The 16,502-nt window shown below is 46.1% G+C and overlaps 1 protein-coding gene across 1 annotated transcript; it reads left to right on the top strand.

Annotated features, from left to right (window-relative positions):
- Window positions 1–6,009: 6,009 nt before the first annotated feature.
- Window positions 6,010–16,130, top strand: PURB (purine rich element binding protein B). The gene has a single exon (XM_083514382.1). It carries the CDS (start codon window positions 6,150–6,152, stop codon window positions 7,179–7,181), a length of 1,032 nt encoding a protein of 343 aa, XP_083370508.1. The 5' UTR covers window positions 6,010–6,149; the 3' UTR covers window positions 7,182–16,130.
- Window positions 16,131–16,502: the final 372 nt, after the last annotated feature.

The raw sequence follows: 16,502 nt of genomic DNA, 5'->3' as shown, positions 1-16,502 counted from the left end.
TCACCTGGAGTACTGTGTCCAGTTCTGGGCACCACAATTCAAGAAGGACACTGACAAACTGGAACGTGTCCAGAGGAGGGCAACCAAAATGGTCAAAGGCCTGGAAACGATGCCTTATGAGGAACGGCTAAGGGAGCTGGGCATGTTTAGCCTGGAGAAGAGGAGGTTAAGGGGTGATATGATAGCCATGTTCAAATATATAAAAGGATGTCACGTAGAGAAGGGAGAAAGGTTGTTTTCTGCTGCTCCAGAGAAGCGGACACGGAGCAATGGAGCCAAACTACAAGAAAGAAGATTCCACCTAAACATTAGGAAGAACTTCCTGACAGTAAGAGGTGTTTGACAGTGGAATTTGCTGCCAAGGAGTGTGGTGGAGCCTCCTTCTTTGGAGGTCTTTAAGCAGAGGCTTGACAACCATATGTCAGGAGTGCTCTGATGGTGTTTCCTGCCTGGCAGGGGGTTGGACTCGATGGCCCTTGTGGTCTCTTCCAACTCTATGATTCTATGATTCTATGATTCTAGGTTCCAGTTCAGTATCAGGGTTAATAGCCATGGACAGCAGGCCCTATCTGCATCCTCTGCTTGTGAGACTCCTAGAGGCTCCTGGATGGATGCTGTTGGAAGAAACAGAATTCGGGGTTATCATGATTTAAGATTTATCCAGCAGAGCAGTTATTAGGGCTGCAGGCCTATATGCATTTTCCCCAGATAATCCTCATTCATTTCAATGGAATTTAATACATTTCAACAGAGTGTATTTCAAAGTAAATACATAAAAGTAGGATGTACGACTACAGCTAGGACAAGCAGATGCAAAAGGGGGAAGAAGTCCTGTACCTTTAATATTGAGTCAGGAAACCTTTTTCAGCCATGTCTCCTCAATGATAACTTTCTGGACTGCCAAGAGCCAACGGTGGTCACTGGTCAGCATTAGGGGCAAAAGTGGGCAAAACAACAGATGCAACTCTTAATTTTGATCAGTACTCTATACTCAAGCCATGCAAATGTCCAAGGTTTCTACTCCACTTCCACAAACCCTTTCGCCATCCAGGCAAGCAAGAAGCCTGGTCATAGTTCAAGGAAACATTGCAGCCAGGCTAAGGCAGTCTGGAAGAGCAGAGAACAGGGTAAGGGAGGGGGGCTTCCTATGTTCCAAGAGCCACATTCAGCCCACAGGGCAGAGGTTCCCACATCTGCTTTGTCATTGTTTAAAATCATGCCCTTCCCCCTCTGTGTTTCTTCATGCCTGCTTAATTCAAACTTCTGTCACTGTTTTAATCCACCACTTTCTCTCTTCCCACTCCCAAGTTGCTGCCACTGCTGTTGTGCAACGTGTGTTCACCTTTGCTCCCCATCCCACCATAACTTCATTGCAAATCTAAGGCTATGATGCAGGTCTACAAATCCTCCAAAGGGGCCTATGTGATGACAATCTTACAGTATTACAGCCTTTGGCTGCTGTCAAATATTTGCTTTGCTGTTGATACATACCAGGGGTAGCCAACAAGGTGCCCTCCAAATTCTGTTACACTATTAGTCATGCTGGCTGCGAATGATGGGAGCTGCAGTTCAACACCTAGAGCACACAATAGTGGCTGCTACCTCTGCTCTATTTCTTTATAGCCTGTCTTGGATTTACCTGTGCCAGAGAATGGCTAGATATAATGGAATGAATGCACAGTAGGAAGTTGGCAACCCAATTAGGGGTGGTAGTCCAAAAGCCAATGCTGGGAAATTGCATATTATCATAGCTTAATGCTACTATTGGCCAGCCCTGTCCCCCCAGTAGCCATGAGCCAAGATGAGAGAATGAGCCACACATCAAGTTCAGCCCTTCTGCCTTAACAGTAGTACTATCAATTATCAATGGTTCACAAATTGTCTAGCTTCTAGGAACCATTTTTTACATTAATTTGTCTGCTAGGGACTCTGCAGCTTTCAGCAAGGACTCCTTCCACTTTTACCGAAGATTCTCAGACCTCATTTAAGGTACAAGCTCAGTTCATGTGCACTGTGGCACATAACCAAACACTCTCACAGCCATGAGTAGAAAGGGAGCTTATGCAGAGGTGGGCAAGCTTTCCTTCAAGAAATATTGTCCCCCATTATTGATCTTCTCATTGAGAAGCCCTCTCATAAACCACTAGGGTGTTCTTGACACAATAATAGTGACACAATAATTAGTGCTGTCTGGAAACACTATAGAGCAACAACTATAAGGAGCTACAGTATAGAGAACAAACATTTGTGGTATTTAAAAGTTGTGGGATTTCCTCAGGAAGATACAGGATATACACTGTAAAGGAAGCAGTGTGACCAACCCCAAAACCTTTGAAGGCACAAACAAGTAGAGTCACGTGTGACTACCCCAATAGTATCATGAGCAGAAATAATAATGAACGTGCAATAAAATGACCATCCAGAGAGGTTCTGAAAACCAAAACTTGCCATTTCATGATTTTACCAGCAGAGGTCTCCCAAGACCATTGAATCCTATAACATGGACATTATTAGTATATCAGTTCCTGTTAAGCACCTCAGCTAACAAAGATATGCAACCTGTTAGCATTCCCAGACAAGGAGATTGGCGGCCACTCTGGGTCATGTCTCTTTTTTCAGTACTAGTCACAATCCTGTCGACCCTTGAAAGCTGGGAATAGGATGCGGAACAATGAAGAGCCCTCGATGACTGACCTGCTTTGCCCTCTGCAAGCGGGGCAGCTGGGGAAAGTGATCTTACTGTGTGTTGGGAACACAAATTACATTATCCAGCCAGCACTTAAATCCTCTCTCTGAGCTGAGCACAACTGAAACAAATTCCTTGCCAGCAAGTCTTCATTTTCACAAAGAAAAAATATTATTCAATAATTGATTCTGCAGATCTAAAAATCGAGATCTTGGAAAAGGGAATATCTGAAGTTGACTTGGCTTCTTAAGCTTCAATATAGGGGAAGGATGCAGATGCAGCCAGCATGAAAACCTGCCTGCACACACACACACACACACACACACACACACACACAAGACCTGGCTGGTTCCAAGACCTCCATGCTGGTTTCTCTTATGCCCTACAGATGGAAGAATAGCCCAGGGTTCATTTTAACCTTGCCTCCTTATTTGGCTTGTTAGATTCTACTAACTGGTTTGAATGTCTTCCTTTCTGCGTTTGCTGCCTCCTTGGCTTTTCCAGGTCCGGAGAGACCTTGTAAGAGCTGCAGAGGGAAAATGTCATCCTGTGTGGGTTCCCTCCAACTATTACAGCAGTGCCCAGACAGAAGAATCTGCACCTGGCTGCTTTCCCATCTATGCATCTCTTAGCGTAAGGAAGGATGCGCCCCTCTAGAGTTGCTGGAATACAGCTCCCATCATCCTGACTACTGGCCAGGCTGACCAAGGCTAATGGGAGCTGGGGGCTGCATCTGGCCATTTGGGGAGCGGACATGTCTATGAACCCTTGCCTTTCTGGCCAACATACCTCCAGCCTCCAAAGTTCATTTCTTCCCCTTTTATGCCAATAACTAACAGATCCTGCTGTTCCTAAGTGGCACATGAAGCCTGTCTTCTGCCCTTTTCTTGGCTGCTCCTTTCTACAGCTCCATGGCTTCACTACTGTACCTGCCGTTTTCCCTCTTCCTTCCTCTTCCTCTGGCTTCCAGCCAATGTTTGCTACCCAGGAGAGCTAGCATTTTTAAAAGGTATTGGGGGGTAGGGGTGGGAATAAACCACCCTTCAGGTGGCAACCTTGGGCACATTTGGTCAGACCACACCTGGAGTCCTGTGTCCAGTCCTTGGTGCCACAGTTTAAGAAGGATAGTATTGACAAGCTGGAAGGTGGGCAGAGGAGGGCGACCAAGAGGATCCAGGGTCTGGAAACCAAGCCTTATGAGGAACGTTACAGATAGGTAGCCGTGTTGGTCTGCCATAGACAAAATAAAAAAAAATTCCTTCCAGTAGCACCTTAAAGACCAACTAAGTTAGTTCTTGGTATGAGCTTTCGTGTGCATGCACACTTCTTCAGATACACATGTGGACCTGAACCAACAGATTCAAGTTAGAAGAAAGGAGATTCCAATTAAACATCAGGATTGGATTCCCTTGGGGGGGGTGGACTCTCTTGATTGTTTTTAAGCAAAGATTTGATCAGTAATGGATGGTCTAGCTGAGATTTCTGCAGAGGTTGGACTAGATGACCCTAGGGGGTCCTAATATAAGAATTAGAGACCCAGGGCGTAGATTTGTTTGATTTCCAGTATTAATTGCATTCAGCCTTTGTCTAGCGTGCATCCATGGATGATTCCTGCATGTTGTGACTCTCTCTTGCCTCCCTCCCACGCTGCATTCCATCTCTCCTGTCTGACCCTGAAAGTGGTACAAATGGCAGGATCGTTTCCTCTGTCTGTTGTGAGTTAGCACGGACATCTCCTTGAAAGATTCCAGATATGGGAAAGGACTGTCAGCAGCCCCACTGAAGGTCTGGTTGCCTTGACAACCGTCCGATAAGTTGTAAGCCAAGACCACATATTTTGGAACACCCCAAGGAAGTTGATCCCAGTGTGGAGCCCTGTCTCTTCCTATCTCATCTCCATGTATGTAGAATGTTTGGTGTTTAATGACTCTTTTTGCACTGTGCCTATAAAACCTTTGTTCTGATGCTCCTCTAAGCAGTGGTTCAGCTGAAATAAATGCCAGGTCCCTCCTGAATGTTGGACTTGCATGGATTTCCTTGGCTTTGTGTTTTATTTAAAAGGTGGTCCCTTCCAACTTGGGACGCGGGTGGCGCTGTGGGTAAAAGCCTCAGCACCTAGGACTTGCCGATCGAAAGGTCAGCGGTTTGAATCCCCGCGGCGGGGTGCGCTCCTGTCGCTCGGTCCCACTGCCTGCCAACCTAGCAGTTCAAAAGCACCCCTGGGTGCAAGTATATAAATAGGGACCGCTTACTAGCGGGAAGGTAGACGGCGTTTCCGTGTGCTGCGCTGGCTCGCCAGATGCAGCTTGTCACACTGGCCACGTGACCCGGAAGTGTCTGCGGACAGCGCTGGCTCCCGGCCTCTTAAGCGAGATGAGCGCACAACCCTAGAGTCTGGCAAGACTGGCCCCTACGGGCAGGGGTACCTTTACCCTTCCAACTCTGCCATTCTCTGATTTAGCTGAGAGCGCAGGAGCCAACTGCTAGGGGCCGAGGTCCCTTTGCCCCCCATAAAATATTTGAAGCGTAAAGGTAAAGGACCCCTGGATGGTTAAGTCCAGTCCAAGGCGACTCTGGGGTTCAGGCGCTCATCTCGCTTTCTGGGCTGAGGGAGCCGGCGGTTGTCCACAGACAGCTTTCCGGGTCATCTGGCCAGCAGGACTAAACCGCTTCTGGCGCAACGGGACACCAGGATCGAGTGCCAGAGCGCAGGATCATCGGTGCCCCCCCCCTTGAGGGGCTTTGCCGCTCCACTGGTGCGCGTGCGCCACATCTTGTGACTGGTTGTGCAGGCTGGGGCTCAACTGCCCCCCCCTCCATGTTTTATGAGAGCCGGACTCCAGAGTGCAGGGAACTCTGCACATGCTTACGTGCAAGTCTCGCCTTTTCTGTCCCCCCCCCCGCCCACAAAAAGGGGTCTTGCGCTTCTTAGGAGAGGAGGCTTTTGGCCTGCGAGGGGGCGGGCGAGGGGGCGGGCGAGGGGGCTCCTCACGGGCCGCCCGCTGGGCCTGGCCCTGGTCGCGGGGGGGGGGGCAGGCGGGAGGGAGTGCGCAGGCGCCAGAGGCGGCGGAAAAAGCTTCGCGCTCCTTCTCTCCCTCCCGCTGGTTTCTGGGGGGGAGGCGGGGCTTAGCGTGGAACGCCGCTGACTTCCGGTTGTGGATCCTCCCTGGACTCCGCCCGCCCGCGCGTCCCCGGAAGTGGGCATTGGCGCTGCGGGCGGGGCGGGAGGCGGCGGCGGAAGGGGAGGCGGCCTGAGGGAGCGAAGTGCGTGTGAGGGAGAGAGAGAGGGAGAGAGAGGCAGAGAGCGAGCGAGCGAGCGAGGGAGGAAGGCGCGCGCCTGCGCGAGTGTGTGCGCGCGTGTGCGGAGGAGGAGGAGAAGGCGGCGGCGGCGGCGGCGGAGAGCCGGGCGGGCGGAAGGCAGGCTGGGCCTGACGGCGGCAGAAGGAACCCGAGGAAGGAGAAGATGGCGGATGGCGACAGCGGGAGCGAGCGAGGGGGCAGCGGGAGCGGCAGTGGCGGCGGCGGAGGAGGAGGCGGCGGAGGAGGCGGCTTCCAGGGCCACCGCGGCGGGGCCCCCGGCCCGGAGCAGGAGACGCAGGAGCTGGCCTCGAAGCGCCTGGACATCCAGAACAAGCGCTTCTACCTGGACGTCAAGCAGAACGCCAAGGGCCGCTTCCTGAAGATCGCGGAGGTGGGCGCGGGGGGCTCCAAGAGCCGCCTCACGCTCTCCATGGCGGTGGCCGCCGAGTTCCGGGACTACCTGGGCGACTTCATCGAGCACTACGCGCAGCTGGGGCCCAGCAGCCCCGAGCAGCTGGCGCAGGCCTCGCCCGGCGGGGAGGACGGCGGCGGGGGCGGCGCGGGGCCCCGGCGGGCCCTCAAGAGCGAGTTCCTGGTGCGCGAGAACCGCAAGTACTACCTGGACCTGAAGGAGAACCAGCGCGGCCGCTTCCTGCGCATCCGCCAGACCATCAACCGCGGGCCGGGCGGCGGCGGCGGCGGAGGGCCGGGCTTCCCCGGGGGCCCGCCGGGCCTGCAGAGCGGCCAGACCATCGCGCTGCCGGCGCAGGGCCTGATCGAGTTCCGCGACGCGCTGGCCAAGCTGATCGACGACTACGGCGCCGACGAGGACGAGCTGGGCGGCGGCGGCGGGGGGGGCCCGGGCGGGGGCGGCGGCGGCCTGTACGGCGAGCTCCCCGAAGGCACCTCCATCACGGTGGACTCGAAGCGCTTCTTCTTCGACGTGGGCTGCAACAAGTACGGCGTCTTCCTGCGCGTCAGCGAGGTGAAGCCTTCCTACCGCAACGCCATCACGGTGCCCTACAAGGCCTGGGCCAAGTTCGGCGGCGCCTTCTGCCGCTACGCCGACGAGATGCGAGACATCCAGGAGCGCCAGCGGGACAAGCTGTACGACCGACGAGCCGGGCCGGCCGGGCCGGGGAGCGGCAGCGGAGCCGGCGACGATTCCGACGGAGACGATGTAGACGACGACTGAGCCTCTCCCCCCCCCCTCCCCATCATCCTCCTCCTCCTCCCCGGCCGCCTCCTCCCCGGCGCCCCCTTGCTTCTGACAACCCCCTTCCCCTCGCCGGCCGGGAGGTTGCCATGGAGCAGGGGACTGGGTGGAGCAGGGAAGGAAACCTGGCCCCACGCTTCCTCCCCACCTCACACGCATCCTTCTGTCATGGGAGAGAGCGAGCTTCGAGATGACCTGCATACCCCCCTGACCTGCACCACTTCTGGAGCGCCCTCCTGATCTCTATCTCTGTGACCCCTTTATTTTCCCCAGGGATACAGCATCTGTTGGGCTTCACCGACATCATTGCCTCCCCTGCAGAGAGGAATCTTGTGGCCTCAGTTAACCTCAACCTTAGCCCATGGCGGAGAGAAGGGGATCTCTGCCATCTAAATCTGTCCTGCCTTCCAAGGCTCCTCCTCTACCAAATGGCTGAGATGTTTTATTTGGGAGGAAGGGAGGGAGAATTGTTACTTGGATCTTGACTCTCTCTTTCACTTCCACCCAGACCCTTCACTCTTGCGTTCCTGAGATGGTGCCCCTCTACTCTTGAAACCAGCATTCTGGAGAATAAAAGGCCACTGAGCATTGTTTGAAGGAAGGGGAGAAGCTACCACCGCTGTCCAAATCAGTGGGGGCATGGGGCTTATTTTGAGGGGGGTGCAGATCCCAATGGGGAAAGTCGTAGAGATCAATCATGGACTTAGACCAGCAGAAAATGGGGATTTAAATGGGTCGGGGAAGGGGACATAGCAGGTGGGCAGGGGAAAGAAGCAACCAATTCAAAATACCTTTTCAGAAAGGTAATTTGCTGGGGGGAGCCTGTATCTGGACCAATGTCCATTGTTGTCTTTCCGCGCCCCCCCCCCTTGCAGAATTGTTTTTTTTTATTATTTTGGGGGTGCAAATTGCTAAGCTCCAGGTGCCTGAACTGGAATTGATAAGTGAATTACTTTAAAGCTGGCAGATTCTAAAGATCTTAAATGGTATTTCATTTTTCTTTTTTTAATGGGGGTTACAAACAGGTAGATTAAAGAAAAACAGGCATAAAGCACAAGGCATGCAGAGTGGACTGGTCGCTGCTCGCTAAAGTTCTTCCCCTTCTCTCCAAATAAGGTGAAAGCAAATGGCTTTAATACGAGGCGGAAACTGGAGCTGTCTTTCTGCTGACTTCAAAAGATGATCTGGTCAAAGAAGTGAAATCTGTAGCTGGGTTTTTAAAAAGCAAAATCTTGAAATTGTAATTTGGCAAAGGAACTGTGTGGCTACAGGTCTGTGAAAAGAACCATGTAGGAAAACGGAAGGCTTCTCCCATCGTGCAAACTAGTAGACATGAACACAGACACCAAGAACCTCAGGTCCAGAAGTCCAGCATCAGTTGTTCTTTTAACAAGATTTTTTTTAAACAAAAAGAGAACTATCCATTTTCTCAGTACCTCACATTATGTTAACAGCAGAGTTGGCAAGAATGAATTGATGGGATGGATTGTTCAGAGCAATGCATGTCCAGTTGGAGCTTGATATCCATCACTAAAAAGGAGCAGAAACAACCCCACAAAAGATCTGTGACTGAACGATCCCTAGCAGCGTTTTACCATCTTCACATTTTATTATAGACTGGCTACTGCCAATTTATCCAGCTGTCCTTTCCAAACAAAGTTGGGTGTCTCCACCCAAATAATTGCCTCATCTATATTTTGAATGGATTCTTAATCTAAAATGATATTTTTTTAAAACAAATGAAGTCAGACCTATTCCCTCCAAAAGTGTTTTTAGATACATTCTATACTGGCAACTTTGAATTGAATGGAAGTTCACTACAAAGTTTCAGGTATTATTTGTGCAACATCTTAAGAGAGGCAGGTAAACCTTCCTCTACAATCTTTTTTAATTGTGCATGCCTGTCCTTTATTTGAGCTGCCTTCTTAATTTATTGCATACCCTTATTACCTTATTTTGGTATTACTCTTATCTATACTATCTTTGTTTTGTATTTATTAGAAAGCAAGGAGACATAAAAGGCATTTCTTCACACGGTTGTCACTGTAGTGGGGAAATTTGCAGGAATTTTCTTTAAAAAAATTAATTGGTTTTACTATAGCTATTATAAAGATCTGCAAATAATGTCAGAATAGTTTACCACAAGATGTTCAGCCACACATATAATTGTTTATTTTCAAAGATATTTCTTTATTCCCAGTGTCCACAGTAGATATTTTTATTGTATTTTTGAAGAAATCTTTCTTTCCATTTTTCTCCGTCGCAAAGAACTTGTTTCCTGACTTGTAATGGGAGCAATAGTATTTCTTGATGTTTTAACTACATCTGTCTACTCGTACTGTATTTTGTACTCTCCAAGGCAGCTGTTTTCAATAATGTTCTGCTGTATCTACCTATGTATTTTTGTTCAAATGTATGTAGTTCTTTGCTCCGGAGAACAACTTTCACCAACAAAAGTTTCAGCAGGTTAACTGGGATACCACAGCCCTCTAGGATTGCAGAAAACTCTACTTAACTAATTAGAGCTCTAGGCAGCAATGAAAATTGAGGCTGCAGATGCTTGGTGTATATTGCTGTAACTCTTCACTCATTTTAAACCAATGTACAATACTTGTATAGACCAACAATGTTTTGTTGCTTCAGTGGTAATTGGGTTTTTTTCCCTTTTGTTGCTCAGCTGCTGTGAGCCAATTAAAATGCAGTACCTCTCCTTTTCAGGAGAATTTTTTTTTTTTTTTGGCTGAATTGCAGTAACTAGTCTTACCTTTGTATTACGTGGTAGTGACAGGGTTTGACTGTCCCTGGCCAGTGGCTACATATGCTATAATTAGCTGCCTAGGAAGTATGTGGAAGTAGACAGAAGCATATATCAGTTGTATGCCAAGAATGCTGCCATATATGGTGTTGTTTTGGCAACCAGAAAAAAATCTTCTGTAGTCATTAGACCACTTAAAGCATTGTATATTGGGTACACAGATTGACACATGACCCTCCAAGGTATGTAGGTGGTGACAATGCAGTGTGTCAGTAGGAGAGTCTCAGTGAATATACTGGGCATGCTTGTGTCCAGCTTAAGTTTAAATGGTAAGATTTTAAATGTTTTGAGTAATACTGAGGTTATCTCACCATAGCAGGTTAGCGGCCAAGCCTCATGCTATAGGAAAATTAGTCTGGTGGCACAAGCCCTTGTTAAGTGCAGGGGTTTACGGAGGAAAATCCATAGAACTCTGAGAGTGGGGGAAGGGGGCTTGCCTGGCATCTGTAGAGCTTTGAACCTCGCCTCCCTGTTGTAAAATTTGGGACTTCTGTGATTAAAATAGTGGAGATTGCAAATACTGTATTGTTTAAGGGTCACTTGGAAGCATTGATTGGCCTCTAATGAAAGATGAATCCTATTTGGTGTAGGGATAACTGTTAGAAATCTCTCTCACACACACCCTTGCACACATGTGTGCACTTTGTACAAACTGCGCCTTTAAAAGAAAAATCACACTGCTCTCTAAGCCTAGTAGTTTTGTCTCAACAATTGGTCTCTGCAAATTCTAAGTAGGCAGACTTGTCCCTGTTCAGAGTAGCTTCTGTTCATGTGATAGGGATATTCAGCCATGTTGGGAAAAATGTACTGCCTGGATTACATCTCAGATGAATGATCTTGTTATTCCTGTTTATATTCTTGTGCTTAAATGTCAATTTGGGTAAAGGCTTCCCCATTCTTGGTGCTGCAGTTAAATTGTATCTTTGAATTTTTCTGCAGCAACATTGACAGTACCTCAGTGCAGTTTGCAAGCTGCCGTCTGGCATATCTGTGCTTAAAATAGCTTAATTCCATAAATTTACTGGAGTTTAGCTGTCACACGTTCAGGTATGTTGAGTTATGTGGCTTGTGGATCACACTGTTGTCTTAAAAATGTCGGTTCTGTGTGAGGGGGAAATGGGCAAACCTCCCTGTGGAGTTCTGCATATCCAACATTTCTAGACTTCTACTGTCCTTGGAGTGATGCATCTGCTGTACAAAACAAAATGTAAATCTTGTATAGCACCAAAAATTGTAAATATTTGAGGCATACAGGTATAAACACCCGTATCTTTAGCTCACATCTAGTTACGGGTTCTTGTTCTTCTTTCCATAGCTGTCTGCTGCAGAGCGGTTGCAGACCTAACAGTGAATGCTTTTTCTTTTTTCCTCAAATAAAAAGCAGTCACTGTTGCTTACCCTGGAATCCGCTCTGCAACCACAGATCTTTTTAAAAATAAATTAAGATTCAAGCTTCTGCTTCAGTTTCTCTCCCCAAAAACACACATTCTTATCATGCCCTGGCTTACAATTTTCAGGATAATGGGCACAAGATGCAGGTTACAATAAGCCCTCATATTGAGTGGTCCCATCATTGACTGCACGCTTCAGGTATTGGAATAGCTGAGGATGATTAGTGATCTGTTCCTATCATTAAAGGGGACATTGGAAAAGTGACTAACTCAGGCTACTTTTCACTTGTGAGGGCAGCAGTTTTGTGATTTTGGTGGAAAACTGTTCAGTGCATAAACATGCATGGACATCTCAATGTTTTAACAGAAAGATTATGGTACTTTATCTGATGCACAATTTAATCTCTCAGCAGATATTCGGTTATTATTTAAAAATAAATAAACTTGTGGCCTTGACTCTTAACTTAGTGGAAGGGAGGAAAACTTAGTTTTTCCCTTTAAAAGTGGCACTTTTTGGCTTCAAAATTATTCTAATACTACGTAGTTCTTGGTAAACATGTTGTTGATATGCTTCCTTTGGTAAAATGGTAAATGTATTGAAGTATGTTTGCTATGAAACAAATTTAGTTTTTTAAAGGGATAGTGTAATTGAGATTACCAATCTACTTGAGGCTAAATATTTAAAACTTAATGGACCCTGATACTTTTAATATGCATTATTCAAAATTATTTCTGGAAACATTGTGTAGGCAATTTAATATTACCCAGCAGAACCCTTAGCTTAGAGCTTACCTATGCTACAAACCTGAATCATTTTATACCAGAAGAATATAAAGACTTTCTTCAAAGAAACATTAGTTTGATGAGAGTGCTGGGAGATTTGTAGACTCTCACTGAGAGGGAATGATGATTAAACCAGTTTAGACCTATATGCTTTGAGCTATTGCACTCAGACCAGTCTTCTGCAGCTCAAACCTTAAAATGCTTTCTGAATGCCAAACTGGTAGTGGCGGGTCTCTTATTATGTATTTCTTGATTATTTGTTCACTCATGAATTTGCGATGTAAATGCATACTCTTCATGGTAGCTTCCTTCCCCCATGTTCTTGATAGTCTGATTCCAGGTGTGATAGAGGTATTTAGAAAGCTTGCCTCTTGTCCAGCAATGGTGCTTATGGTAATTCAGTGTCAGCAAAATTACTGTAGCAATTTGTTGTGCTTGAGCATTAGCCAGATCATCTTAATTGTCAGGTGGCGTTTACTTCTTAGAATTGCATACTTGGGTTTGATTTATTAGGTTGATGGAGTTTGGCTAAGGTAAGGAAAGACTGGTTGTAGTAAAAAAGATTTCTTCCTCCCTCTTGCAGGTTCTCGGGAACCTCATCTTTTGCACTTTGTAGTTTTTAGCCAACAGAGGAAGAGTTAAAAAGAATTAAGACTGACAGATTGCTTTATTGAGGTATTGTGAGAGGAAAGCACGTGGCTGAAGCATAACAGCTGTTTCGTGTAAGGTTCCAGAGAAGTTTAATATTGGAAGCAGACATTCAAACCTGTGAATGTGGCCATGAGCTGCTACCTCTCCTACCTGTAGAATGACAGTTAATCTGCAGTGGTGTTAGACTAACTCCATCTTAATATAATGAGGTTGGTGTAGTATATGGTGGAGTAAAATTTTCCTTTTTAATAAAATAAAATCCCAACATTATGGTCTAGTCACACAAACAACAGGTATTTTGCATAGTTGTAGGGAGTAAGCAATAACACAGTCGCTGGGCTCTAAAGAACTGATTTGCTAGCTGGGTGTGCTTGAGGTGGGGTTGGTCTTGTGGTTCTTAAGGAGGAGCTTCAAAAGCAGTTAGTAGCATGGGGGATCTCTTCAGATGCGAACAGCCCAAAATTTCACTGGCTGTGTACTATTCCATTGGGCACAGTGAAAGTGTTTCTTTGGGTCCCAGCCTCTCATATTCAACTTGCAGCAGTATAATTAAGGCCAGTTGTGTAAATTTGCTCGTATCTGATTTGACAGAGGAGAACTAAGTTGTAGACTTCAGAGCAGCACAACTAAAGTCTGGGACTGTTCCCAGAGTCTTTATAGAATAACTGTTCTACCATCGCCCAGTTTTTTGAGCATGAGAATCATTAACTTGCCAAAAATGCTCACCTAAGGAAAGAAGAATGTACCAGGATGTTTACTAACTGATTTCTAATCAATAATTACCATGAATTTTTTTTTTGCTAGCCTTCTCACTCCAGCTCCTCTTTTTTTTAATCTGACAAGGGGAAGAGTGGGGGAGAGCTCAAGGTTTCAATGTCTACTAGAAATATAGAAATACCAACACAATTTTGTCTCTTAAATTCCGTGAAGGGAAGGTTAAGTGTGCTTTGTCAAAGCCATTTTGTAATAAGCTGCTATGTAGCCTTAATCTCATAATGTACTGTGTGTGTGTGTGTGTATAGGTACATATACACATACATACAAAGTAAGCGGCCCACAGCAAAGAAGTACAAGTTTGTCAAAGCTATTGTAAATGTACAGGAAAGCTTACTGCTGCTTCCCCCACTCCTGGCCTATCACTGCTTTGTGTAGCCAAGGTAAACTGTCTTTAAGACTTGCAGAGGACATAATTTAAAACAGCAGTCACTGTGCACCATTTTAACCCAGGCAAGTTTCCAAGACAATATGTTTAATTTCCTGCCCTGCTTTTTCTGTGTTGAAAGGCCCATCTGGTTAGAAAATCCCATATTTGAATGCATGTGGGATTTACAAGAATATAGCTTAATCTTGTTGTTTCTTCACACTGCCCCTCTTCAGAATTGGAGCTGTTGACTCAGGCATGCTCAAATGTAAAGAACCATGATAAGCGAGTTAGCCAGTTATCTCCTAGCTTACATGTGCTGTGAATATTTTAACCTTACCAACATTTGTAGAGAGGGGCCCATTAGGAGAAGGCAGGTCATTGGCCCAATAATAACATTGGGTAATAATCTGAGCAGCTCTCCATGTTACCTTTCCCTCCAGCACTTTCACATCATCCTTGCTGGCCTATTATTAAGAGGAAATGTGTTAAACAGTCTAGATTGCTGAAGCTGCATTCAGTGATTTTCATGCTACAAAGAATGCTGTGGTTCCACAGAAGCATATCAAGTTCCTCAGTGAGAAGACTGTCCGCTGTCTCAATGTCCAGCTGCACAGGAAGGTTAGGGCATTTTGGAACATAACCTTTCTTGGTGAGAGGTCTGATCAGTGCCCATATTTGAACATACCGTAGAATCTTCTGCAGTGCACAGGTTGCAGCAGATGCTCAAGGCAGGCAAAACCCTATGTGAAGCAGGTTCTCTGAGGAGCTGATATGTTTGAAAGTCAAGCAAATGTTGAGCAATTGCAGCCTGTATTGTAGGTAGCTTATTTTTCCCCATGTTATGTTACCAGTTGGTGCTGGTAGTCTTCCATGTTTTGCCAAGACTGGTGGAACAAACACTCATAATCTGGTTTCCAAGTCTCTTGCTCTTTCTCCTTGCCTCATTGAATTAACCTTTGCACTGCAGGTGGATTTTGCAAGCACAGGTCTTCCATTGAAATGAATGGATAGTGCCCCCGCTGCTGTGCTTGCTGGCGTAGCCGCCAAAGTCCTTTTCCAGCAGAGGGTGCAGCAGTCAGCTGCCTCTTCCAGTTAGAGGTATTGCTTACTACAGATACTACAGTATCTGTTGCTCAATTTGATGCTAACAGATTTGTCAAAAGTGATATGCAGGATTAGAAAGAAAGGGCAGGGGGTGCAGAATCGTTGCCCTTGGGAAGTGGAGGTTTTGCTGGGCTGAATGTACAATTTCAGTAGTGAGCAAATATTTTAATTTGGTATAAAGTTGAGAAAACCTTGTGTAAGTGATAATTGATCATATATGGATGTAATCAGCCCATATGTAAATATACACGTTTGTACATTGTATACATAGAAAGAAATGTCTGTGTACATGTGTATGTATTTATAAAAACATGTTTCTCTGCTAGATAGTAAATGCAAAAGTAGCTCTAATTTTATATCTATCTCTCTATATATATCTATATATTTAAAAAAAACTCCCCCTCTATAAATATATTATATAAATGCTAGAAGTTAATTTGTAGTAAAATAGATCTGATTTCAGGAATATCTGCTGAGAGACCAAAAAGTTCACTTTTAAGTACCTTAATTAAAGAATAAAGTTTATTCCTCTTGTTTATTTTTTTATATAAAAAAATTAAATGCACTTTAACTGGCAAAACAAACACAAAAAGCTGCGTGGTGCAGTTTCAAGCATACAGAGATGTTTTAAAAGTGCAGCACCCATTCAGAAATATTCCTTTCTCACCCATTAAGCAGAGCGCTGGAAAGTATTTACAGTCCCAGGGCAAAGAGCTGCCTCTTGGTCTTGCTGCCTGTTGGCTGAAGCTGAGATTCTGATTTCCCTTTTGGGGAGGGGGGCTGGCAGGACTGCTTTTAAAGAGCAATGCAGATGCAGCCAGACACTACAGGCTGCTGTCAAACAAAGGCAGGTCCTGGATTTACCACTAGCTGACTAGCAAAACAACAACAAACCAGTCCAAACGACATAAAGAACTCCTCATGCTAGTTGAGCACTCCTTACCATAACAGGTTTTTGCAAATGGAGTTTTACAGTCTATATTTAAAAAAATGTATGTTTGTAACAAATAAAAGTATGCGGAAAAGTGAATGAACATGTACCTCTGTCTCTGGGTTTTTTATGTAGTGGGAAATCATGTATTTTTGTGATGCAATTGAAAATTAATCATTTATTACCCTGGAGCTATGTTAGATCTGTCATGAGTTGATGGGCCTGTGGCAAAGCGTTGCCTGTTTGAATGAGTGGGAAATATCCAAGTAGGGAAGTATACCAAACAAGAAGCAAGATTCTATAAATCCTGGTGGATCTCAGGGACTGAAGATGAATTCCTGGAGTGGGGCAGGGAGGGCAGGGAGAAGCTTGGACTCCTCTATGGTTGCCATCTTTTGCCAACTGCTGTCTGTGAATGCTAGGCTATTTTATTTGTATATCACTGCACACATCCAGAGGCACCCTGGAGCAATTTTCAAGA

Source organism: Podarcis liolepis, assembly GCF_965112155.1.
Source record: "Podarcis liolepis genome assembly, chromosome: 7".
Classification (NCBI taxonomy): Eukaryota; Metazoa; Chordata; class Lepidosauria; order Squamata; family Lacertidae; genus Podarcis; species Podarcis liolepis.
The sequence above is the reverse complement of the archived record's forward strand: the minus strand, read 5'-3'. Positions and strand labels throughout refer to the sequence as shown.